A 24620-nucleotide genomic window follows, 5' to 3' on the forward strand; every position below is an offset into this window, starting at 1 on the left:
TACTGCAAATCTCACTTTATACCTTAAAGGACTAACATTTTCTTAGATCTATGTACTAAAGGTTTAAAACACTCTTATGTATGTATGTACACACACACACACACACACATAGTTTAAACCAAAAGGCAACAGATGAGCAGAAAAGTTGTGGTGAAAAGCTGATATCTATCAGCCATTCACACTACACTATTCACTTTCATTCTCATGCATATGAATGTACGCACATGCTATGGATCAAAGCTGTCTCTCCAAATTTGTAGAGCAAAAATAATTTTGACCAATGGAGGATCTGAATGTCACAGATTGACCTTGTAGCTGCATAGTTTGTGGTGTTGTGTTAAAGTATATGATTTATTTATTTATTTATTTTGTTGTTTTATGACTTGTCAGCATCTCAGGCCATTTTCATTGCAAGAACAGGATCAAATCAGTTGAAAAAAGTTGAATATTAAAACAGTTATTTGAATATTAGAAAGGACACACTGATTTTTCGACATAGTGAAGGAAAATGAGAAAGAGGAAAAGATGGATATATGAAACTTGAGATAAAAAAAAATCTGTAAATGTTTTCCTGTTGAAACCTTTATTATTATTATTTTTATTATGATTGTGAGTTCTCTATAAGAAAACCAAAAGTCCTACAGGGTCACATCATATTCATATCACATCTGTTGCAGGGTCTGAAGTAATGTTGCATGTTCAAAGAGTGAATTTATCTTCACTGTCTACTAGAAAGCTAAAAATGAAGAGACACGTCTGTAGGAGGAATAACCTCTGCACTGCTCCACAGAGAACAGGCTAGTGATAAATAAAAAGGTCACTTTCTCCATAGCAATTAAAACGGGGTAAGTCCTTCTGCTAAATATCACATTGGATTTCTCCGAATGTCACCTGCAGCATATTAATGACCATTTGTGATGTTTCTTAAGGTTAGGCTTGTTTGTTACTTGGTCTTTGCTTCAGTAACAGACAGACACTACACTGTTTACTCAGATCGTTGAGGGAATCTTACAGAACACTTTCCTTGCTTTTCAGCACATAATCAATACACAAGCTCTAGGTAATAAGCAGAAACCAACAACAGAGACAGTTCAGAGATTTAAACCACGGTTTGTGATATACTGTTTTTATCACCTCAACAGAAATACATTTCAGAATCCTATTGTGACTGGAAGTGCCCAGCAATCATAAAATGTTTTTACTACATTTCACAACATTGCATTTTGTTTGCAGGTAGATAACGTCGAAATATGATGCTTAAAAATGTTCTAGAAGCCACATAAAATGTCTTGAGTAGCCTCCAATTGTCAATATATCATTTTTATAATAAAAACAAAACAAGACCAGACTGAAACATTTATAGAAAGCTTTCTATAGGTTTTAAAATAATGTACTTTATCCATTTAATAAGGCATCTCAGACACATAATGAAAACACCAGGCCGCATTACAGTGATTGTGGAATATTATTTGTCTACCTTCTTACTGAGATGCTGTGCAAATCTATGTAGTAAGGGGTAATTTACCACAACTGCCAAACAGTTCATGTAAATACGTATTATATATTATTTATACCTGAATGTGAATAGAAAACATATTCTCACTGGACGATTCTATGAAATAACTTTAATAAAAGAGCACTGGAAAAATATTCAAATTTACATGGGTGGGCGTGATCAGGGTCCAAAAATAAGGGGAACTATAACAACATTTCTGCAGCGTTTTGAAAATATGGATTTATTACGCATGCACTGCTGTTAATATTCTGCCGGTCCCTGATGCAATAAAATAGCTATTTTCATATTATAATTCAATAATATATTGTCTAAATAAAAAACAAAACATTAAAAACTACAATCAATTCTGTTAACATGCTACAAGTGAATTTAGGCATTAAAAGATTATAATGTGTATGACAAATGCATGTTCATTTCTTTCAGCTTTGCTAAAAATTATGTTTAACAGGGTTAAATATAAATTCCTGTTAAGGTTATAAATTATTAATGTTTTTAAAGATAAACTTTAGTTAAGATGATGTCAAAGGTAATCTAAATGTAAAAAAAAAGGAGAAATGTGCATTTAAAATTCAAAATTCAATGTTGACTGATACACATAAAATTGTACTGAAACAATAACTGATATAGTACAAGGCCAATTACTGCACTTCCCTAGTATTTGTTAAACTTTTCATAATTAAAAAATAAATAAATAAATAAATAAATACAAATTAATAATGTAGCTGCATCTCATAAATTACCGAAACATAACGATTAGTACTAAGCAGGAAGACGATATGGTACATATGTCTGTATTCCATAAACTAGAGTCAGCTTTGAGGATCCATACAATCAGCGTACCAACATTTGCATTTGTCACTTTATTTAACAAAAAATTTTGATAGTCTAATAGGGGGAAACAAGTGGTATGGAACAGCCCTTGTTGCCACGGTAACCATTGCCTACCAAGTACAGGGAAGTAATAAGTCTATGGGAGTGGCAGGGGGGTGGGGGAGGGTGTTACCAAACCCAAAGGGAGGCAAATAGATGAAAGTGGGAATGTGGTGCAGAGAGGGGAAAGGAACAGAAAGGAGGAGAGGAAAAAGATGTATCTGGGGCTCGAATGAATTGAGCTCACGCACCATTTCTCCACCTCCACCCTCAACTCCCAGTGCCGTCATTATCACTATCAACAACATTTGTCTCTGCTGGGGCCTCCATCATAAAAATCATCTCTCTTTATTACAACTGTGGTAGAGCAGCTCAGGCTTGCCTCATCACCCATGGAGGATGGCGTTTCAGTCCAGGGGCCAGCAACGTGCCGTATCCAGAGGGAAGGATCGAGATGAAGGCGTTCCTATAATTATTTACTGCTCGCCACCCACAGAACCGTGGCCTGTCCAAACAAGCATTCAACTCTCTGTTTCATTTAAACCGCTTTGCGTAAAAGTTTTTTAAAAAATGCTGGAAGAGCTCACATGTGTCTTTCCAGACACAGCTCTGTAATGTAAATAAATAAATACACAATATGGCCGTTATCTGTCAAGCATTCTCAGTATTAAATTTCCACTTTGCTAGAGTGTAGCTAGGTTTTGGTCAACAACAACCCAGAACAAATCCCATAATTGTGGGCGAAACTCAATTAGATGGTTTCCTGCCTCTTGACAGTAAACGGCTGAGGTGAGGAAAATTGTATGAGGCATAACACATAATAAGGCGAATCTCTTAAGCTGAAAGTTGTGTTGACATTCGCTTCCAGAAGTAGGCAATTCCCCTGACAACTCTGCACAATATTGCTGCTCATAATTATTGGCGGAAGTGACATAAAACAAGAATTTGGTGGTCCCACACAGTCAGCACTTTGGGGTCACATTACGGTTCTCTGCCAAACCTACAGAGCATACGACTATCATGGTTTCTATAAAACAATAATTAGAAGTTGGTCCCAGAGTCATTCAGAGGCAGTGCCTTATAGGTTTTATGAATTTGCACTTAAAATAATTTTGTTAAAGTCCTGCAGGAGCCATTTCATGCACATGCCCTAAATTGATTTGTTCAAAAAGGACGCAAATTAATTTTGATCCACTTTAGCCCACAGCAAGTGGATCCCATGCTGCTAGGTGTGCTACTCATGTATAACAAAAAGGAAATGGATTGTGTTGGCTTTATTTAGTCAGTGTAATGGACAATCTGCAATGGAGTGCACTGGAAAAAACCACCAAAATGCTGAAGCCTGGATTAGGCAATTTGATCCAACGAGTCAACTGTGCCATGTCAATCTTTATATGACAGGGCCGAGAGGAATTCAAACTTTCTCAAACAATTTGCATTGGCTATTGTCTAAGAAATCAATAAACTGAAGGATTATTTAGTAGCAATTTAGTATAGACTATCTTATCTAATTTCAGTTTTCAAGAAGTGTATCATAAACGATGCTAAAATATACCCATCATTTCATAAACATAGAAAAAGCCTCATTTAAAAAAGAAAGATAAACAATACTATTCGTAATTAAACATTATTTAATTAGTTTACCCAAAAATAAAAATTCTGTCACCATTTATTCCCCTTCATATTGTTTCAAACCTAAAACAAGATATTTTGAAAAAAAAATCCACTTTTTTGACCCAGTAACAAGAAAGTGGGCAAGAGATTGCCAAGAGAAGTGAAAAGGGAGGTAGATTCCTAAATTTCTTTTAGGATTACACCACCACCACTCTTGCAGGTCATCGATGTCACCGTGTCCTATTTACCGACAACACCGCAGTAATAAGCAGTTCTATCTAATTACTACAAGAGTAAAAGATCATTCAGTCTTTACAAAAAGTAGATTGTAAAAGGCCACACTATTATAGTACAGTAATCATGGCGTTCAAGAAGGTCATTTCTGCTCACTCCACAGTGCTTTGGAGGACTCCAAGCAGGATCATGTATTGATCACAATATTAAAATTGATTTTCTCAAAATATACTAAGGCTATCTCACCTCAGCCTTGTAACTCCTCAGTGAAGGAGTTGCTATGAGATCATTGTTAATAATGTTGGAGAGTAATAAAAAACAAACCATTATTGGAAACCATTTTCAAAGCAACCCAACACTAAGATTATAATTAAGACCATAATTTCTCAAATTGCACATTTGACAGAGGAGCATTGGGAGGGGGTGGTGTTGCAACCCCCTTCCAATTTTAGTTTGGTACAACCAGCTCCATCCAGACTAATGGCTTGGCAGGCAATGAAATATTTCACATTCACAAAGAACAGGAAAGGCCTCTGAAAAGGTAATTAGAATTGAATTTCCAGTGCTTTCAACCCTTAAATAAAATAAATCAAATCAATTTCATCCACTTAAGCTAAGGCAGGCTGTTTTATAAAAAGATCCCGATAAGTTGGATCTTACAAACTACAATAAAACCACACAGGGGAGCCTCCTGCCAATCCCTCCTGGCCTCCCTGACTCCTTTCCATTTTTACCCGTATTTCGTAACATGTCTATATATAAGCCAGAGGTGACAACCTGTTCGATTAAATGGCACAGTGGCAAAATGGAAAGTGATGGATAGGCATTTGTGCCCCAGGAAGAAATAAGTATGCTGTGGACCTCTACAATCCATCCTCTGAAAACACAGCTGAGGAAGAGATAGGCTCTTCCTTCCATGCAATGAAACAAACATAAAAAAGTGAATAATCTATCTCTGCTGTAAACCCGGATGCTGCCACACTACTGAAACCAGTTTTGTTACCAGACCCACTGACTGGTCCATCCATCAGGACGCCCAAGAAAAATTGAACTCTGACATTTGGAGGCCTTTGCACCATTTCTTTGGCTTTGATAGAAACTACTGTGAGTGATAAATTGTTTTTACATGCCTGCCCTCCTTGGTACAACATTTAGTTGATATTACTGTTACACAAACTCTTGGGGAAAAAAAGGTCAGACTTTATTTTCCCAAAACAGTCAATTTTTAGCCATGGACAGCAAGGAAATGCAGAATGACATTAAAGTAATGCCAGATTACAGAGTGTGTGATACATTGAGCATAGATGCTCTGCCAAGTGCATTTTGCAAGAGATTTTTATTTTCCTACACCTATGGAAAAAGTAGATCTCATTACAGTGAATCAATTCAAGTTGGAAAATTAACTAGGAAAGATGAAGAGTGTTCAGCAAACACTCTTTCAGCAAACAGTCAGTTCTGTCTTTTCAATGCACTCAACAAAAACATACCAGGAAGTGTACAGCCTAAAAACGATGGCAAGACTGAATGAATCTGAGAGTGAATAGCATTCCAGTCTATATTTCTACCTAACACTCATGTTTGAAAAGAAATGCAATCAATAGCAGTGTTGGGGAGTAACTAGTTACATGTAACAGAATTACGTCATTTAATTACAAAATAAATGTAATTGTAATTAGTTACAGTTACTGAGAAAAAATGTGTAATTAAATTACAGTTACTTTTGAAAATGTTAATGATTACAAAGGGGGTTACATCTGAATTTTTTCACACACACACACACACACATACATACACACACACACACACACACACACACACAAACACAACACCCACATAATGATTTAATTGACTTCTTTCATAAATTGCATTGACTGCTCTAAAATGAGACACCAGTGTTTCAGGAGTTTAGGACACAGAATAGGACACATGCTTATTCAATTATACTTTTTAATTTCTTATTTGGGTTTATGCATATTCTTAATTTTTTAAGATTGTTTTTTTCCAAGTCATTGTTAGATGCCAGTATTTCCTATCATAGCTATGCAAACATTTGATTTCAAAACTAGTATCATAGCTAGTAAACCATTTCTTATTCTGATTTTAAATCTGTATTTAACCTCAGAATGATCTCAAAGTAAATAAGAGTGTTGTCTGATTTTGTGGTGGCTGTGCTTTAAATTAAATTATTAAATGGCTCTGTGGAATGCTTGATTCTGATTGGTCAGTCATGGCATCCCAAGGTCTGTTATTCCCCGATAACAACTGGTAAAAGCTATAACGCAGGCTCATCGGGGTAACTTAAGTCGGTGCTATACGCTTGCTATAAACTGTTTTTCTTGGTGGAAGCTTTGCATTTGGTTAGCTAATTAAATATTAAAGCTCAACTCAATACTGTGTATACAATTTTTTAATTCTGTCAACCTGCTATAGGACTCACTCTCATTTCATACAAACGCAGCTGCTGCCATTTTGATTTGTACACAGTAATGGATTATTAAATAACTAACAAACTAGTATTGTAAGAACTAGTCCTTAATTATTTATGTTGTGAAATGTTGTGTACTAAAATTGGTATGACTGCACCATATCCCTTAATTGTCTGTCTAGTTTTAACTTGCCACTTACTAGCAACTGCTTTCTTCATGATCAGTGTTTCATGTCTAATTGTTTACTTTTGTGGCAAGCAGCCGTGTAATAATGCACATTCAGCCAGTTCTTATCGCAGAATAAAGATGTACATTATCCCTTACTTATTATAATCTTAATAAGTGACAGTAATCAGTTTTGAGTTCTACTGTAAGGTTAACACTACCTGGTTTAAATGTTTCAAAATGATTAACAGTTGAAAATATTAGAAATTTGATTAAAAAATAATCAAATGTAATAAGTTACATTACTTTAATCAAGTAACTGAAAAGTTACACTACTTATTACATTTTAAATAGAGTAACTTCCAAAGTAACCTTCCCAACACTGATCAATAGCCTATGCTTTACACTCCTTGCTCGAGTCAAATAATCGCGCATATGTTATGTTTCTCCTCGTATGTACTAGACAAAACACTATTAAACATCCAAAAAAGCGCCAACAAATAAAGCCAATACACGCTTATGATTTGTTTTGACTGGAGCGTGCGTGTGACGTCGTTAACAAGGAGCGTGCATGCATGTGACTGATACGCTATGAACACGGAAGTGAAACAACTTGTTGCACTAGATTCAGTCATTCGTCTACACAAACATGAGTGTCTCAAATATAGTCTTGATCGGGATTTTGTCTTTATTAGTCCCAGCTTCGGCGCTGGATAATGGGCTGGCTTTAACTCCCACCATGGGCTGGTTGCACTGGGAGAGATTCATGTGCAACACCGACTGTGATGCGGATCCTCAGAACTGCATCAGGTGAGAGTTTTAGTAAACTAATCAGAATGAACATGTGCGATATTAGTTGAAAAATGTCATAGTAACACCATATTTTTGACAATGTTTTTTTTCTAATTTGTGATCTATATGGTAATCATTCAGTATCATTCATGTCAGACTAATACGGTATGGAAAAACTAAAAAAGAGTTAACAGGTATATAGATTGATTAAATAATAATAATAATAATAATAATAATGAATGGATCATGTGACAGGTCACTCCAAACTCCAAAGTAGAGTCAAATTTATCAAAAAATAAATAAATTTATAGTTACAAAAACTGATATGTTCATGCATAAAATGATACAATTATAAAATTACATGGTGACAAACAGAATAAGGAAGAAAACTACCTGAATACTTATGTCACATGAGTGACTGTTAAAGCATGTGATGTAAGATCTCATCATACAAATCTTCTCATCCTGTGTTCAAAGGGCGTTTATAGGTCTCATATAGTACTGTTTAGAACAGATGCTGTTTTCACACTTGCAAACTCAGAGAATCTGCCTCTATAGTGGGCAGATGTTCGACCATGATGCCCTGTTCCTCATGTCCTTGTGTGTTCTGGCAGAGAGGAGCTGTTCATGGAGATGGCAGATGTGATGGTGAAAGAAGGATGGAAGGATGCTGGATATGAGTTTGTGTGCATTGATGATTGCTGGCCCTCGCATGAGAGGGACGCCCAGGGGCGTCTGCAGGCCGACCCCAAGAGGTTTCCCAGTGGAATCAAAAAACTGGCAGATTATGTGAGTATCTAGCTTGGCTGCTCCAAAACTTTTTGTCAGTTATATATCGCCCCCTACTGTTGTCTTACTGATATCACAATAAAGTGACATTCTGACCTAATGTTATATAACTTGTAATGAACATTATAGCTTTATTGTGTTTTAAGGTCCATGCAAAAGGTCTGAAGCTAGGAATATATGCAGATGTTGGCACAAGGACATGTGCAGGCTACCCTGGGACTTTGGGCTACTATGACATTGATGCTAAAACCTTTGCAGACTGGGGTGTGGATCTGTTAAAATTTGACGGATGCTTCATGCCTGACTGGCGTCAGCTGGGAGAAGGTAGGTCGATATGTAAGTCTGAGCAGTATGCTGATGAATTTCAGAGTTTTGCTAAGAAATGCTTTACACTATCTTGTTGTTTTTCAGGTTATATGAACATGTCGAGAGCTCTAAACCAGACAGGCAGAAGTATTGTTTACTCCTGTGAATGGCCATTATATGAGTGGAAATACCAACAGGTGAGACACATGGAGATTTTTTTAATTAAAGGTGCAGCAATGACATTTTTCATCTTTTTTCATCATCTTTTTTTCATCTTCTTAAAAGGAAAAGTTCTAAATCTAAAAATGAAAGTTTTATCATTGTTTACTCAGCCTTATATTGTGACTTTCTTTCTTCTGCTGAACACAAAAGAAGATATTTAGTTATTTGTCATTTATTTTGTATTTTCATTTAATTAATTTCATGTCTAATTATACAATAAACATTTATTTTATAAAGACAAGTATTTCTTTTTCTTCTCCTTTCTTTTCATTTCCGTTTTGTTAATAATATTCAGTATCGAAACATTGAGTCTTAAAGATGACAAATACAAGTTCCCATTGACCTGCATTGCATTTTTGTTAATACAACAGAAATCATTGGGAACTGTAATTATTTAGTTACCAACATTCTTCAAAACGTCTTCTTTTGTGTTCAGCGGAAGAAAGTAAGTCATTCAGGTTTGGAACGACATGAGGGTGAGTAAATAATGACAGAATGTTCATTTTTGGGTGTACTATATTTCCAAATCGAATTCTTTATAAAGTAAAATTGGCTTCTTAAATATTGCTTAGTTAAAAAAAATGTTGTCTCTTATATTTCAGCCTGACTATGAGGCAATTCGCAAGACCTGTAACCACTGGCGTAACTATGGAGATGTTTATGACCAGTGGATCAGTGTGAAGAGCATCCTGGACTGGACAGCTGATCATCAGAAGATCCTGGTCCCCGTGGCAGGACCAGGTGGATGGAATGACCCTGACATGGTATGAAGCATCTCATCTGATTATTTTACTCTCAAATCACAAGTACACTCTGGGTAATTTCAAATAAGCTTAATGTGATTTTTTTTATATTTCTGGTTATGACACCTCAAGCTGATCATAGGGAACTTCGGCCTGAGCCACGATCAGCAGCAGACTCAGATGGCCTTGTGGGCTATCATGGCTGCCCCACTTCTGATGTCCAACGACCTGCGAAACATTTGTCCCAAAGCCAAAGAACTGCTGCAGAACAAACAGATCATTGCCATCAACCAGGACCCTCTGGGCATGCAGGGCCATCGTACATTAAAGGTAAAGTATCTTAGCCCACCTTAGTGCTAAATGACAGTCTTAACCTATCCTTTGTTTCATTACGGTGTCTGTCAGTGAGCTGGAATACATTTATCTTGTTCACAGGGTGACAGTTTTGAGGTGTGGGAACGGCCCTTGTCAGACAACAGGCTGGCTGTGGCAGTGATGAATAGACAGGAGATTGGTGGTCCACGCAGATTTATCATTTCTGTGGCGATGCTGCCTAGTTGGCAGCTCTGTGACCCGAAGTGCAATGTAACGCAGATCCTGCCTGTGTACCAGGAAATGGGTGTCCAGAATCTCTTTTCTAAAGTGACGGTCCAAGTCAATCCTACAGGCACAACACTTCTCACTGTCAGCCCTATCAAAAGCAATCCTCATGACACCCTGTGACATGACTTGGAAAGCAAAACTTTCCAAAGAAATGGGAAATTTATTATTGCACTAATGTGATCGAGTTAAACTTCCTGATATTTTTTTATGAAGACTTTTTTTTCCCTTTTGAATACTGCTGTAGAATCCATTTTTTAATTTAAAAAAATGCACAGTAAGGAATCAAAATTCAGCTGTACTAATGTATCATTTTACTGTACATAAATCATTCACAAAGCACTTTAACTCTAAGAAATGTTGAGTTTATACTTTACACACCTGTATTACCTATGTTTTCAGTTCTCTAAAGATGTACTGTACTACAAAACCCGATCACATTCATCCATAATCTGTTCCACTTCACAGTGAAGACTTACAATGTGTTTAAAGGTTTCAGTGCCAAATAACTTCTTATTTTAACAGAAATAAAGACCCTCAGGGATTTTACAGATCATTTGGCAGCTCATGTCTTGTTCTGTAATGGATATAATTGATCTGAAATCAATTAAAGCGTTTATGTAAGTTTCAATGCTACTTTTTGCATTACTATTAAGTGATGGGCACTATATTAATCAATATGCTGGTGAAGCTTTATTGCATATATCTCTTTAGTCTCTTTCTCCTGTTCTCACAAACACTGGTCAGGTTGGCATAAACCACAATTTGACCAAGATTTTCTGTACCAATAAATGTCAAATTATTATAAAATATGTATTGTGTTGGAAATGGCATGTTAATCTTGATACAAAATCGTGTTAAAACATGTAATCATGACATTTCTAAAAATAACACCAAATTTATAAATAGCCCAATGACTTTCCCAAAAAATTAGTTTGCTTCAACAAAGTCGTAAACATAATATATGAATTCCCCATGACATAATATACAAAAAAAAAAAGTCTTTGTTATAGTTCATGAGGACATTGTAATAAGCGCCACCATGTGTTTTGGAGGCACATGATTTCTTAGTGGGTCAGTGGGTTCATTCTTGTCATCCACACATACATGAATTGCAGCATATGACCAAAATATATCTGGTAGTTTTTACGATTATGAATTTTGCATCATTTTACATATTTTGTGAGTTATTGTGAGAGCATGAATATTGTGTTCAGTAAAATCAACCCTTTGACTAAATTAACTGATTGTATTGGTAACAACACAGATCACATCCAAACTTCCCAAATAATTTTGTAGGTTTAAATGGTGCTATAACAATCAAGCCGAGCAGGCTTTGGAATAAATTAGAATTAACCACAATTAGCCTTCTCAAACAGTATATCAAAGGTGCATGCAGTGTATGTGAGTATTAACAGATTGTGAGAAACTGTTAGCAGAAGCCCTGCATGAGCGACAGTATGAAAATGAGCAGGAAGCAAAAGAGGAACTGAGTCATTAGAGTCCTGTGGCTGGGTGGAGTTGTGTCCACTGTTGATCACATTCACAGTCCAGTTTAATAGCCTGCACACAGTCTGACTGGTTTCATCCTGGTGCCAGATCACAGTGGAAAAAACAGAGCTCAGGTAAGATTTCTTTAATAACGTGAGACTGGAGTTCCTCTGTCAAGGACTAAGATTGTGTAATTTGCCATTAGGTGTGACGTGTGAGAATAATGCTGTTACTGGACAGATATAAAGTGACTAACCAAAGCAAACAATGTCAGTTAATTAACAGATAGGAACATGCTATATAGAGATTTTAACAATGTAAAAGAGAGAAACACTCTTAACTAATCCATTGAAGCTCCTGTTTCTCGCCTGTACAAATGCGGTTTTGCACCTTTTGCTGTTTTGCCATGCTTTTTTATGGTCATACAAGTAAATCAATATGCCTAAAAAAAATATTTAATTGTATTATTTTATTAAAATACACAAAAATATATTAATAATAACAAATATATATGTACAAAAATAAAAATACTTAAGCAAAATAAGAATTATTACAAGAAAATGTCACAGTTCTCACTACAGTGACATTCTACATTGTATACAGGAGGATCAACTCAACATTCCTACACTGAATTAGATGGCTCCTGCAAACATATCTAGCTTACAGAAGGGAGAAATTAGTGACTTGTTTTGAGAAGCAATTTAGAAGATTATATGAAATGAACATACAGTGAATCTATTTGAAAAAAAGTTCACTCCACTGGTTAGTCTACTTCACACATTCCTTTTACTGTCTTACTCAATAATATCAATGCATTTTGTAAAAACAGATCCGCAGACTATACCACAGTGGTTTTAAGACAGCATTGCAGGGTTGACAGTTTTATTAATGAGGGTCATTTGCATATATAGAGTGCACTTATAGTTCTTCATGCAGCAGATTCTTTCATCCAAAGTGTCTGTGAAAAAAATAAGTGAGGCTGTTTTCATTTTAGAGACATGCTGCATTCTTTCAACCAGAATGTTCCAGTGTTTTAGCAAAGTAGCCTGACATAGAAGAAAATAGGAATCTGACATTAAAAACTCATATTTATTGATAAATATTCTAATAATTTTAGGGAATTGTCCTCTTCAATGTTTATGATGTTTATATTTCTCTTTTAGCATCATGTATAAACATTTAAACAAATGTCCATACTCCTAAACACCTTTGTGGACATCATGTTTGTAAGGCTAAATGCATCACAAGATACAATCAGAAAAAAGTGCTTTGCATTTCTACATCACACAATGAAAAGGGTCCATTTTTGTGGATATCAGTGATGTAATGCAAATTGGAATTCCATTGAATAACATTTACTGTGATCATCATCTGTGACATTTAGTAGGCTATGTCCTGTTTGTTTTTGATTAAGTTTAAATTATTATTATAGATTTTCCTTTGTTAAACCTATTCGGTAGGGTACTATTGAAATCAAGCATAATATTGCTTGAAATACTGCAATATATATACTATTTGCATTGTTGCATTTGAGTTTAAATTAGCCAAGCGAATAAGCAAAATATGTAGCACTGGTATAGAACCAGAGGTGTAGATAAATTGTGGTCTAATGTAGCAGACTATCTTTTGCCCAGTTCCCTCTCTCCGAACATGAGTGATACTCACATACTTATCATTCAGGAACCTTACAAACACAGGACACACTAGAAAGTTCCTGTTGCTCAACATTACTTTCAATGAACACAAAGTGTCAAATAAGCAACTATTTAAATTATTAACCAAAGACAGTTTATTAATGGGTGTGCATGAGTTATTTCATGCACACCCATTACTCATATTATGTGTCATAAACTTGTATTTTTCTATAACATTTGACTATTGGGCATAAAGTAGAGGCCTACCTGCCCTGCCACTAAGTAACATAGGAAGTTATGGTCTTCATTAAGGCGTATTTGGTAAATCAACAAGTTGTTATTGGTTACATTTGTGCAACATCTGCCTGAAAAAAAACCCTGATGTGAAACAGAGACAAGGTTAACCGTAATTATCTGACTTTCAATGCTTACTGATGCCGATACGAACTGTGTTTCCCCTTCCTCTGTATCACAGAGCAACATTGATGCAACTTCCCTGTGTCAAGTCTTCTAAGTCATTGTCCTTTCAAAAAGCTGTCAAGCTTTCATGATAAACAAGGGTGCTATAACTAGTACATATGTGCTGCAGTCCTGAAATATCAAACCAACACCACTATCATCCAGGGTGCATTTAATACAGCACTGGATGCTTGTGGTCTTTTAATAGTGAACTATAAAGAATATAGAGTGTCAACTCAAATTTAAAGTAGCAATAATGTTCATATTTGTCACTGTTTTCACTTCAAAGTTTTTTGTGACAAGCTTTTGAAGGTGTTAAAAGGCGGTGTTGGTGGCAGAAGAAGAAATCAGGAAATGCTCACATGGTGTTTAAAATAGGCAGTTCAGTTTCTCTACCACAGAACACAGACGACTCAGCGTTTAACATCTATGTGAGAGAAGCTTGTGCAGAGGCATTGAAAGCAATGAGGAACAGAACTAACTGAGATGATGTTTTAAAGGACACTGAGATACAGGTAAATTTAGCAAATGCTTCTCTTGAGTAAATTTTCATTTCAATACAAGAAACGTATTTGTTTAGTACGAAGATATTAAGCAAAAACCAGGCAACCTAGTAGGTTAATCTTTACTGCTTCATGTAAATGTGTGAAGTTACATTTCATTGATTGTAGAGCAAAACTAAAAGCTGTATTTAGTTACAGTGTTCATGAACGAGGTCATTAAATGATTAACAAATGCTTTTTTCCTCAACACATTCTTTCTCATCCGTTTACTGGATTCAGTAGGGGCATTATGATGTTGTTTAATGTTGAGATGTTTGTCCAAAAGTAGTGTAAGGTTTTTGTTTTGTATTGACTACATATTTTTTTAACCTCGGACCTCTTGCTGTTGCATTGAACTAAGACGCAGGCCTTTAGGGGAGAACGATGTGAACGTTCATTTTTGGTTTGTAGATAGTGAAGATACACAGTGAGATGCTGATATGCAGTGAAAGGATGAGTGAGGTTGTTGGTTCACAGTTTAAACCAGAGCAGGAAGAAGTGTTCAAAGGAAACAGATGATCTACAGGAGGAAATATTGGCAACAAAGGATGTCATTGACACTGACAGGAGGGCCCATGCAAACCATTCCTAATCATCAGACACAGCCGCCAGGATCCATCTTCAGCGCTAGACTAGAACAGTCCTGTTGGAAAACTAGAATGCAGCATACATGCTACAATTAGATTTTAACATTTGGATATAAAGAGGTTTGACTGCAGGGGACATAAAAACATTTCCCTTCAGCATTCTTTATAAACATGAAAAGGAAACCCATATTTAACAAACCAATATAACCATCGCTCAAATTTAACTAACAAAATTAACATGTTTCATGTTCAACATAACAGTTTGTCTTTTTTCCCCAAGTTCACATCAGATATTAAAGAACATGCCAGACAGCATTCTGGAGGAGGTTTTTATAAAACGGTCCCAGCAGAAAAAGAAGACCTCACCTTTAAACTTCAAAGAAAGGCTGTTTGTACTCACTCAGGATAAGATATCCTACTATGACTACGATGCCGAAAAAGGGGTATGTATGAATTTGACATCATTTTCTGCATGTTTGGAAAATAATTCTGAGTTCATTTTGATGTACACTGTAAAAAAAAATAAAAAATTTAAGGCAACCAGCTTAAGCAGATTTTTTAGTTTTCTCAACTTGTTGTTTTAAGTTTATTCAACAAAAAGTTGACTTTTTGTTGTATAAACTTAAAACAAGAAGTTGAGAAAACTCAAAAATCTGCTGAAGCTGGTTGCCTTAAACTTAAGTTTGTCCACCTTTTATTTTAAAGCGTAGGCAATCATTAAAGTCAACATGAATTGGAAATTCAATCTGTTTTCTAAATGAATCTTATTGTAAACAATTCGTCCGTCATGTGTTTCTTTTTTTGTAGCATTTAATTTTTAATCAAAATGTCAGAATTCAGTCTTCTGGTGAAACGACAGACTTTTCTTCTGTTATCATTTCATCTACATAAACCCTGTCCTTACGTTCTTACAATCGACCGCAAGTTCACATTCAGATCTGCTTCTGTCCGAACAAAACCTGATAGATAGAGCAAAGTCCACGTCCTATTTTCTTTTTTTTCTGAAAATCCACCTCATTCAGATGTTCATCACAATATGAAGAAAAGTTATGTTGCTAGTTCTGTTACATTGTTACTTTAATATTTTTAAACCACTGTGTTACAAGTTCCAATATTTTGTGATTTTGATCTTTTTAATAACATAATCCTCCTACTGACTGTTTAGAAGAGGAAAAGCCTGAAAGGTTATGTGGATACTGAAAAGATCAAATGTGTGGAGATTGTTTTACCAGAAGACAGCGCACCTCCTGACCGACTCTATCCATTTCAGGTGGGTCTGAATGTCAAAGAATAAGACATTAAAATCATACTTGTCCACCAGCTTCATTGGGTACACAACACTGAACAATTTATAATGCATTTGTGGTGTACAGTATTTACAGTAATGATGTTATTTTCACTTCTCTCATTAATATATTGTGCATCATCATGTCTTAGTTTTCAAGTTGAGCTGAAGTGATGTTTACATGAAGTCTGTGTCCCTGTATCTAAACTTAATGTTCCAGAATTAGCTGACTAGGAAGTATAGGCTAACATGATCACTCAGGCTAGTAGAAATGTTGGGCTGACAAAGTGCAAGAATGCAAAAACACTGCTCAGGCCTTCAACCATGATATCTGGCTGAGAGTAATGGAGCAGAAGTGAAACCTTTCCTCTTCAAAGTCTAAAATCAGAGGAACAACAAAACTCAACAGGTGCTGACATTGTAAAACAAGCATATAAAAGCACTGCACATAGCTTTAGCACCTTAAGCACAAAAAAGTGAGTTTTCCATCCTCAGACCACTGACAGAAAGAAAGGGCGCCAGGAAATGAATGTGTCAAACAGCAAAATCTTGTGGTTTTCAGTTTCTCAAAAGATTAACTCTTGAACTCATGAGCTATAAGTATTTATATCTCTTTATAAAACATAACTTGTGATGTAAATATGTACAAATTCTTTGAAACCTTCAAAAATGTAAACTGAGTGCAATAAACTGTCCAATAAATGAAGCTTCAAAAGAAAGAGGAAACATTTGACAATTGTAGATTACTTTGAAATGCAACAGTTGATTAATATATAGCCCAACTTATAACTTTGCATTGTGCTGCTTTTTTCTTCTCCCTCACAGATAATCTATGACGAAGGTCCTCTTTATGTATTTGCTAAGTCAGATCACATTCGAAATCATTGGATAAATGAGTTAAAAAATGGTCAGTATGTGTTTAAGTCATTATCACAAACTCCATTCAAATTAGCAAGCCACCTTTATGTGGGCTACATTACAGTAAAGATAATAAGAAAAGTATGCTTCCCATAACTCAGCATACAAGTCCTATGCAAAACCCTATGTTTATTCAATGTAAATGACTTCCAATGTACCTGTCTTTAAGTGGTGCGATTCAACAAGGACCTTATGCAGAAATATCACCCATGCTTCTGGGAGGATGGCATATGGAAGTGTTGCCAGCAGGAGATGAAGCAGGCAATGGGCTGCAAGGTGCTGGAGACCAAAAATGGAGGTCTGTTATACTGAAGTTTGAAAATAAATTAGGTTCTGTTCGTTTCCCTTCTCACAGGATGATTTTTTTTCTGTAATGTCGTACTCTCATATCGGTTCCTGCAATACTTGTTTGACGATGCTGAATATACAATGCAAAAATTCTCAGCGTGACCAGTGTAGTCCCTCTCAAAATGAATGGCTCTTACAAGTTGGTTATTCTTAGTGAATCCAAAACATATAACGAATCTGGTCTAATTTCCAAACGCATGAATCCAGTGAGTCGAAATGCCTCTTTTTTTTTAGCAACTCCAAGAAATTACAGAAAATAATCTAAGTAGCCTAGTCCGATTCCTGAACCAATTACTTTGATGAATCGGTTCTTTTTTAGTGGATCAAAACATAGCGGTGCTAACTATCTGTAAGACTTAACATACCTTTGTCATTAAGGTATGACAAAATGCAGCTAAAGATGCACTTCATGTAAGTAAGCCTAGTATTATGTAAAAGTATGTGACCACATTTTTGTTTAGGCCTGTTATTGTTTAATATGTAGATAAAGGGATATTTTCACAAAACCCTCATGTCGTTACAAACCTGTATGACTTGTGAAGTGAGTAATGTCTTGTGTTCTGTGTTGTGTTTGTTTTTCTTTCTTTCTTGTATGAGTGTGTGTGTGTACCTGTCCATGCTACATTGTGGGGAACAAAACAAAATAGTAAATGATGTTTACAATGTAACAATGCAAACAGATTTTCTGTAAGGGCTAGGTTTAGGGGATAGAAAATATTGTTTGGTTAAAATAGTCTGTAAACCAACATGTGTTTGTGTGTGTGTGTGTGTGTGTGTGTGTTCTTCTGAATATATAAGGTCTTACAGGTTTAGAATGACATAAGGGTATGACAGATTTTTTATTTTTGGGTGAAATATCCTTTTAAGACCAGTAATTGGGTTGCATTTATGCCTTTTAAAGAGGTCATGAACTGAGAAACATTTTAAAAGGTAATTGTGCAATAAAAACATCCTGTACGTTTCAGAACTCAAAACTTTCTTGTTAGTCTAAAAACGGCTTATATTGAAGCCAGTCTACAAAAACAACAGCTTGTGGAATGTTTTACTCTATGACAGAATAGTGTGGCTCAACACCGCCTCCGCAAAAGAAGATCAATGCCTGCTTCTACATCACTGAAGCAAACGCAATAATAACGCACGTAAATAATAAAAACGCAATGATAAAGATGCTGGTCTTTGCATTGCCTTCCTTCTGATCCCAACATTAGGAAAGAGTGGATGAACTTTATTTTTAATGAAGTTCCAGACCATGGCAGTAAGAACACCTCAGTTGGTCCTTTGTTCACTTCATTTTACTGTGGATTCATTTACAAACAAGGCACAATTGGACACAGAATTTTCAGAAAGATTGAAAATAAAAGAGGATGCTGTGCTGACTATATTGGATAATTTCACATATAAATTAATGTCGCAACACACAAATAAGTGAGTAACTGTTTTTATTAAAAGGTCACTATTGCTTTGTCTGTTAAGTAGATTGTTTAATATGAGTATTTATGCGTTTTAAACCTAAATCACTGAAGCTTCCTTCTGTAAATGACATAGGCTGACAAACGTTGCACAACTATTAGCCAATCATAGCAGTGGGTGTTTACTTACGAGTCTACAATCCGCCACAATTCAAACATAGGGTTTTTGATGAGGGGGGTTAAAAACCGGACAGAAAATAGCCTATTACTTCTAAATTAAGATGTTTTTTATGCAAAAATCTTCATAACATTACAAGTGGACCTCAGAGAGAACAGTATAAAAAACAAAAAAGCAAAGTCAGTTCATCACCCCTTTAAAAAGTCTGTGTAAATACACCATTTGAATTGTCTGAAGTGTATTGTTATCATAAATTTGCAATGGAGTTGTCTTTCTTTCAAATATTTATTCTCTAAATGGGCTAAAAGAATCATTAATGGGACAACATTAATGATTATTTACGATTTCCATCCCTATTCAACAAGGGACCATTGCTTCATAATTTCAACACCTAAATATGGTGCAATATTTAATAGCTAATGGCACTTAAACTCTTTGTAGTTCTTCAGTACATGTCAATATCTTTTAACCTTCTTCAAAGGGTTTTTCAAAAGAGGTTCGAAGAATCGTGATTCAAGGAAGCCTCTCCCACCAACACCAGAGGAGGTCTGTTACCAATCTATCCAATCACTGACAATGTATGCATCACATACCATCAGATTTACTCTTGAGAACTGATCTATTTTTACTTCCTTAGGAAAAGCCGCCCAGGCCTCTGCCCCCCCAGCCACCCATGCTCACCCCAGGCTTCAGTGTGGGCATGACTGTTGTAGCTGAATATGAATATGTACAAATGACTCCCCATGATTTGGCACTGAGAAAGGATGAGGAGTACACACTCTTAGAAATCAATGATCCCAACTGGTTTAAAGCTAGAGATAAATACGGGTAAGGGACTGCAAAATGATTAAGTATGATTAGTAATCATTGATCTATCTTTTGTATACCACAGATATATAGTCTGAATGTGCTAGTGGAGAATGTATTTGAGAAACACATAGACACCTGTCAAATTATTTGCATATCTGGGGAAACTTTTACAGGCTGTGGGCAAAAGGTAGTCAGGTGGAACTAGCTGTGCAATCAGGGTTGTGTTTCTTTCAGATATGAAAAGCATTACTGATCTCCTACACTGTTTACAGAAATGAAGGATACATCCCAAGTAATTACATCGCACAGGCCTTAAATGGATTGGAGAAATATGAGTATGTATACATTCAAAAACATAGACAACTTCAGTCCATCTATGCTAGTTTGAAAACACTTTTAACCTTATAAACACAGTCCAACCCCGTTTTAACAGATTTTCTGTCTCCTAGTTGGTACTGCAAGAACATCAACCGCAGCCAGGCTGAGAATTTGCTGAAAACAGAAGTAAGTATAGAGCTGTGGTGGCAATCAAAAATGTGGTTGATTTATCCTCAAAAACTCTGTATATAAACTCTATGATTATTAAAAATACATCTATTTTTCTATATATATATATGTGTATATATACAATATATATATTAAAGTTGGCACTGCTGAGCTGCATTCACTCTATATATTTGTTTAATTTATATTCTGAAATGTTGTCTTTAAAAAATAGAATAAAGATGGTGGTTTTTTGGTGAGAGACTCTGGCAAATTCACTGGAAAATACACGGTCTCTGTGTTCACCAAGGCTGGTGGGTGAGTTCGATCAAGCTACACATTTGTTTCACAGTTAACTTATCAAAATGAAAGTGGAAAACTGACCCTACGGAAGAGAGATGTAAATCTCTCTATGCAAAACTCCTATCATAGGTCAGTTTTCCCACTGTGTAAATTGTCACGGGATTGTGTTGTTCATCTCTCAAGTTTTTTGTCAGACAAATTAAGGATTTGACTTGATTCCTAAGCAACTGTGAGAAATTCATTTCTTGTCTCTCTCCAGGGAGACTGCTGGCAGCTGCAGACACTACAACATATGCGTCACTGCAGAAGGCCAGTTCTATTTAGCGGAGAAGCACAACTTCAGCACTATCCCAGAACTTATTAATTACCATCAGCATAATGCAGCAGGTAAATCTAATTTTAACTACTTGCATGCACATACACAATGACAAATGATCAGTGTAAAAGTATTTAATCAAAGCAAACACATCTGTTTCAGGTCTGGTGAGCAGACTAAAATACATAGTGTCAAATCGAGCTCAGAGTGCTCCCTGCACTGCTGGTCTGGGTTACGGTGAGTTTATATTTGTTAGATAGACCATGGCACTAAAACCCCCAAGGTCATGGGTTTGATTCCCAGGGAATGCATGAATTGATAAAATGCATAGCTTGATTGCAATGTAAGTCATTTTGTGATAAACACATCTGCCAAATGCATAAATGTAAATACTTGGCTGTATGTTTCTGACAGTTCTCACTAAATGGGTTTGATTAAAACTATGTGCTAAAATTGCCCTCCTCTCCTACTTTTCATTCCAGGAAGTTGGGAGATTGATCCCCGTCAGCTTACATTTATCAGAGAACTTGGCAATGGTCAGTTTGGAGTGGTAAAGTATGGGAAATGGCAAGGCCGTCATGACGTGGCCATCAAAATGGTCAAAGAGGGCTCAATGTCGGAGGATGACTTCATTGAGGAAGCCAAGGTCATGATGTAAGTTTACGCTGTTGTTAAACGAAAGTATGGTGTCAGTAAGATTTTATTTTCATCAAAGATTTCACACAAATGCTGACCTTTTCAACTTTCTATTCATCAAATAATCCTGAAAAAAGTGCTATGGTTTCCGCAAAATTGAGTAGCACAACTGTTGTCAACACCGATAATCTTGCACTGTTAAAAAAAATTCTGTAGTTTTTACAAAAACATTTTGGCAGCTGTGGTTGCCAGAATAATTTAGAAAAAAAAATACAGAAAACTGTAAACACACTTACGGCCAAAAACTGTACATTTTATGGTATGAAACTGTAATTTACAAACTAGAAAATCTGAATGTAAACCAGTAAATTCAACAACGCACAATTCTATTAAAATCTGTTTTGTACCTTTAACATACTGACAACCAGCATAATAATGCAGGTGGTAAAAGAGAAAACCACAAGCAGAAGTATATACTAATATACAGAAGGTGCACAGAGTCATTCGCGCAAACACAAAACACTATCATGGTAACAAACATGACACTTAAATAAAGCAATAAACATTCATTAAACAACAGAAGATGCAACATAAAGCCCAAATGTACATAGCTGATAACAAAAACTATTAAAAAACATGATCATTTAAGCAAAATACTTTCAAATGTGGAGTGTCACGCAGGGAATTCTGGGAATATCAGTTTACAGTTTTTGACCGTAAATTATACATTGATTTGTTCTATTTACTTCTAAAACTGTTCAATTAACAGCATTTTACTGTAAAATTACATTAAATGTGTTTACAGTTTTTCCTTGTATATAGAATGGGAACTTACTGTTAACCTATAAACAATTTTATTTTTACAAAATTTTACAGTTAAAATTACACTTATTTTTTACAGTGTGGGCACGAAATTATTAGAATGAATTCTGAAGGATCATGTAACACTAAAGATTTTAGTAATGGCTTGACACCACAGGAATAAATTCCATTTTAAAATATAATAAACAGTTACATTAAATTGTAGTAATATTTCACAATATTAATCTGTTTTACTGCATTTTTTATCTGTTTCTCAACCATGTTTATGTCTATAATCTCTCATTTTCTGCTGTATAACACTAGGAAACTGTGTCACGAAAACCTGGTTCAGCTCTATGGCGTCTCCACAAAACAGCGACCCATCTACATAGTCACAGAATATCTCGCCAATGGATGTCTGCTGAATTACTTACGGGATGTTCTGCAGCACCCCTCGAGTATTTTGCTCCTTGAGATGTGTAAAGATGTCAGCGAGGGCATGTCCTACTTAGAGGCCAATCAGTATATCCACAGAGACCTGGTTTGTGTGACAAAAATGTTCCTTGCCACCTGACACCATTTAAATGTCTAAAATGTTTTTTGTTTCTCATAGGCTGCCAGGAACTGTTTAGTAGACTCAAATGGGACCATTAAAGTGACTGATTTTGGACTGTCCAGGTAATTTTATGCATGCTAGGACACTATATGAAGGAAATTCTCCATACTGATTTTCTACATAAAAATGACTGCTTTTCTTACAGGTATGTTCTGGATGATGAATACACCAGCTCCGTAGGTTCAAAGTTTCCAGTGCGCTGGTCGCCTCCTGAAGTCCTCAATTACTGCAAATTCAGCAGCAAGTCGGATATCTGGGCATTTGGTGCGTCACCTCTACATTTCCAGCAGAACTGTACCTTCTGTCAAAATCATGGTTTAATTATTATTATTTTTTTGTCTAACAGGTGTTTTAATGTGGGAGGTGTACACTTTGGGCAGAATGCCATACGATCGTTGGAACAACACAGAGATAGTAGAGAAAATTACTGCAGGTCACCGGCTTTATCGCCCACAGTTGGCCAATGACAAAGTTTATTCTATAATGAACAGCTGTTGGCATGAGGTACACATTTTGTGAATCAAAACAGTTATCTGATCATGCAAATATAAACATGACAAAAGTCAAGTAATTAAAGTAATTAAAAATCTCTTTTTGTTTTTGTAGAGAGCAGATGAACGGCCCACATTCAACGATCTCGTCATGACCATTAAGGATTTGCTTTTCAATATGTGATGCACACAACTACTGAGCACCCTTGGACACAAGGAAGAATACAGTCTGTGTATGAAATAGCAACAATCATTATTTTTATCAGTCTTGAATAACCTCCTTAATTTCTTTAATCTAAGGAACCCAATAATGTGAATTCAGAGTTACACACTTTTTGGATAAATTAGTATGAGTTCAAAATATTACAAAAAGAAAATAAAGATTAGAATGTGACTTCTCATGTAACGTTGCAGTCTTTCCTTACATTTTCCTCAAAGCTTTGGCATATTATGAAATTCCTTATGAAAGTTTCATATCTAAATTAAAGGCTACTCTTTAATATTATTAAAATTATTAATAATTACCAGCAGCAACAACAATACAAATAAAAACTCATGACTGTAATGTACATGTACTTATAAATAATGACTGTGTATTGATTTTTATTGATTTGGCTGTGTATTTATATACAAACAAATATATAAATAAGTAAACTTTAGTAAAACAAACTACGATTTAGAAGAAATCTTCCAGTCTTGGTGTGTAAATATGTTTTTTTCTTCTGTGGTTGAAATCTTATGGCTATTTAATTAAAGACTACACTGTCTTTTTCATCTGGCTGTGTATAGAATAAAATGAGAGCAGTTTCCATTATTCCTCTGGCGCCACTGATTCTTGTCACACTCTTTTAATGCTATTTGAAATGACATGCATTTGTCACCATTAATGTCAATAAACACTTGTTGAACAGTGCCGGTTCTTTTATGAACAAGCGTAATTTGGATTAAAAGTTATCTATTTTAAAAGATTTTATTCTATTTTTAAAATCTATTTTAAGTCTAAAATAGTCTCCTGGCCTGGTCCAAATGAACCTTG

General features: G+C 35.6%; 2 protein-coding genes across 3 annotated transcripts; both read left to right on the plus strand.

The window, feature by feature from the left end:
- The first annotated feature begins 7396 nt into the window (after positions 1-7396).
- On the plus strand, positions 7397-11266 carry LOC306853248 (alpha-galactosidase A-like). Its single transcript, XM_079390511.1, has 7 exons — positions 7397-7635; positions 8232-8406; positions 8553-8730; positions 8818-8909; positions 9537-9698; positions 9810-10007; positions 10113-11266. Exons 1-7 carry the CDS (start codon positions 7475-7477, stop codon positions 10398-10400), a joined length of 1254 nt encoding a protein of 417 aa, XP_079246637.1. The 5' UTR covers positions 7397-7474; the 3' UTR covers positions 10401-11266.
- A 502-nt stretch (positions 11267-11768) lies between these two features.
- LOC306853177 (tyrosine-protein kinase BTK-like) lies at positions 11769-24398 on the plus strand. 2 transcript variants are annotated; one of them, XM_079390385.1, is made up of 18 exons: positions 11769-11902; positions 15271-15433; positions 16156-16260; positions 17101-17182; positions 17363-17491; positions 19610-19674; positions 19766-19956; positions 20211-20273; positions 20388-20442; positions 20657-20739; positions 20984-21111; positions 21203-21277; positions 21523-21694; positions 22802-23018; positions 23091-23155; positions 23239-23357; positions 23440-23597; positions 23700-24398. In XM_079390385.1, exons 2-18 carry the CDS (start codon positions 15293-15295, stop codon positions 23766-23768), a joined length of 1917 nt encoding a protein of 638 aa, XP_079246511.1. In that variant the 5' UTR covers positions 11769-11902; positions 15271-15292; the 3' UTR covers positions 23769-24398. The 2 variants fall into 2 exon arrangements, with proteins under 2 accessions (XP_079246511.1, XP_079246512.1); XM_079390386.1 differs by lacking the exon at positions 11769-11902 and adding an exon at positions 14251-14376.
- The last annotated feature ends 222 nt before the right edge of the window (positions 24399-24620 follow it).

This window comes from Barbus barbus (assembly GCF_936440315.1).
Source record: "Barbus barbus genome assembly, chromosome: 33".
Taxonomy (NCBI): Eukaryota; Metazoa; Chordata; class Actinopteri; order Cypriniformes; family Cyprinidae; genus Barbus; species Barbus barbus.

What these genes read in the sequence shown, in the direction of transcription:
- LOC306853248 (XM_079390511.1), top strand. Translation starts at nt 7,475, where the DNA reads ATGAGTGTCTCAAATATAGTCTTGATCGGGATTTTGTCTTTATTAGTC. An exon ending in TCAAAAAACTGGCAGATTAT is followed by an intron (nt 8,407 to 8,552) that starts GTGAGTATCTAG and finishes TTGTGTTTTAAG; the next exon opens with GTCCATGCAAAAGGTCTGAA. An exon ending in ATGAGTGGAAATACCAACAG is followed by an intron (nt 8,910 to 9,536) that starts GTGAGACACATG and finishes CTTATATTTCAG; the next exon opens with CCTGACTATGAGGCAATTCG.
- LOC306853177 (XM_079390385.1), top strand. Translation starts at nt 15,293, where the DNA reads ATGCCAGACAGCATTCTGGAGGAGGTTTTTATAAAACGGTCCCAGCAG. An exon ending in ACCGACTCTATCCATTTCAG is followed by an intron (nt 16,261 to 17,100) that starts GTGGGTCTGAAT and finishes TCTCCCTCACAG; the next exon opens with ATAATCTATGACGAAGGTCC. An exon ending in GCTGGAGACCAAAAATGGAG is followed by an intron (nt 17,492 to 19,609) that starts GTCTGTTATACT and finishes CCTTCTTCAAAG; the next exon opens with GGTTTTTCAAAAGAGGTTCG.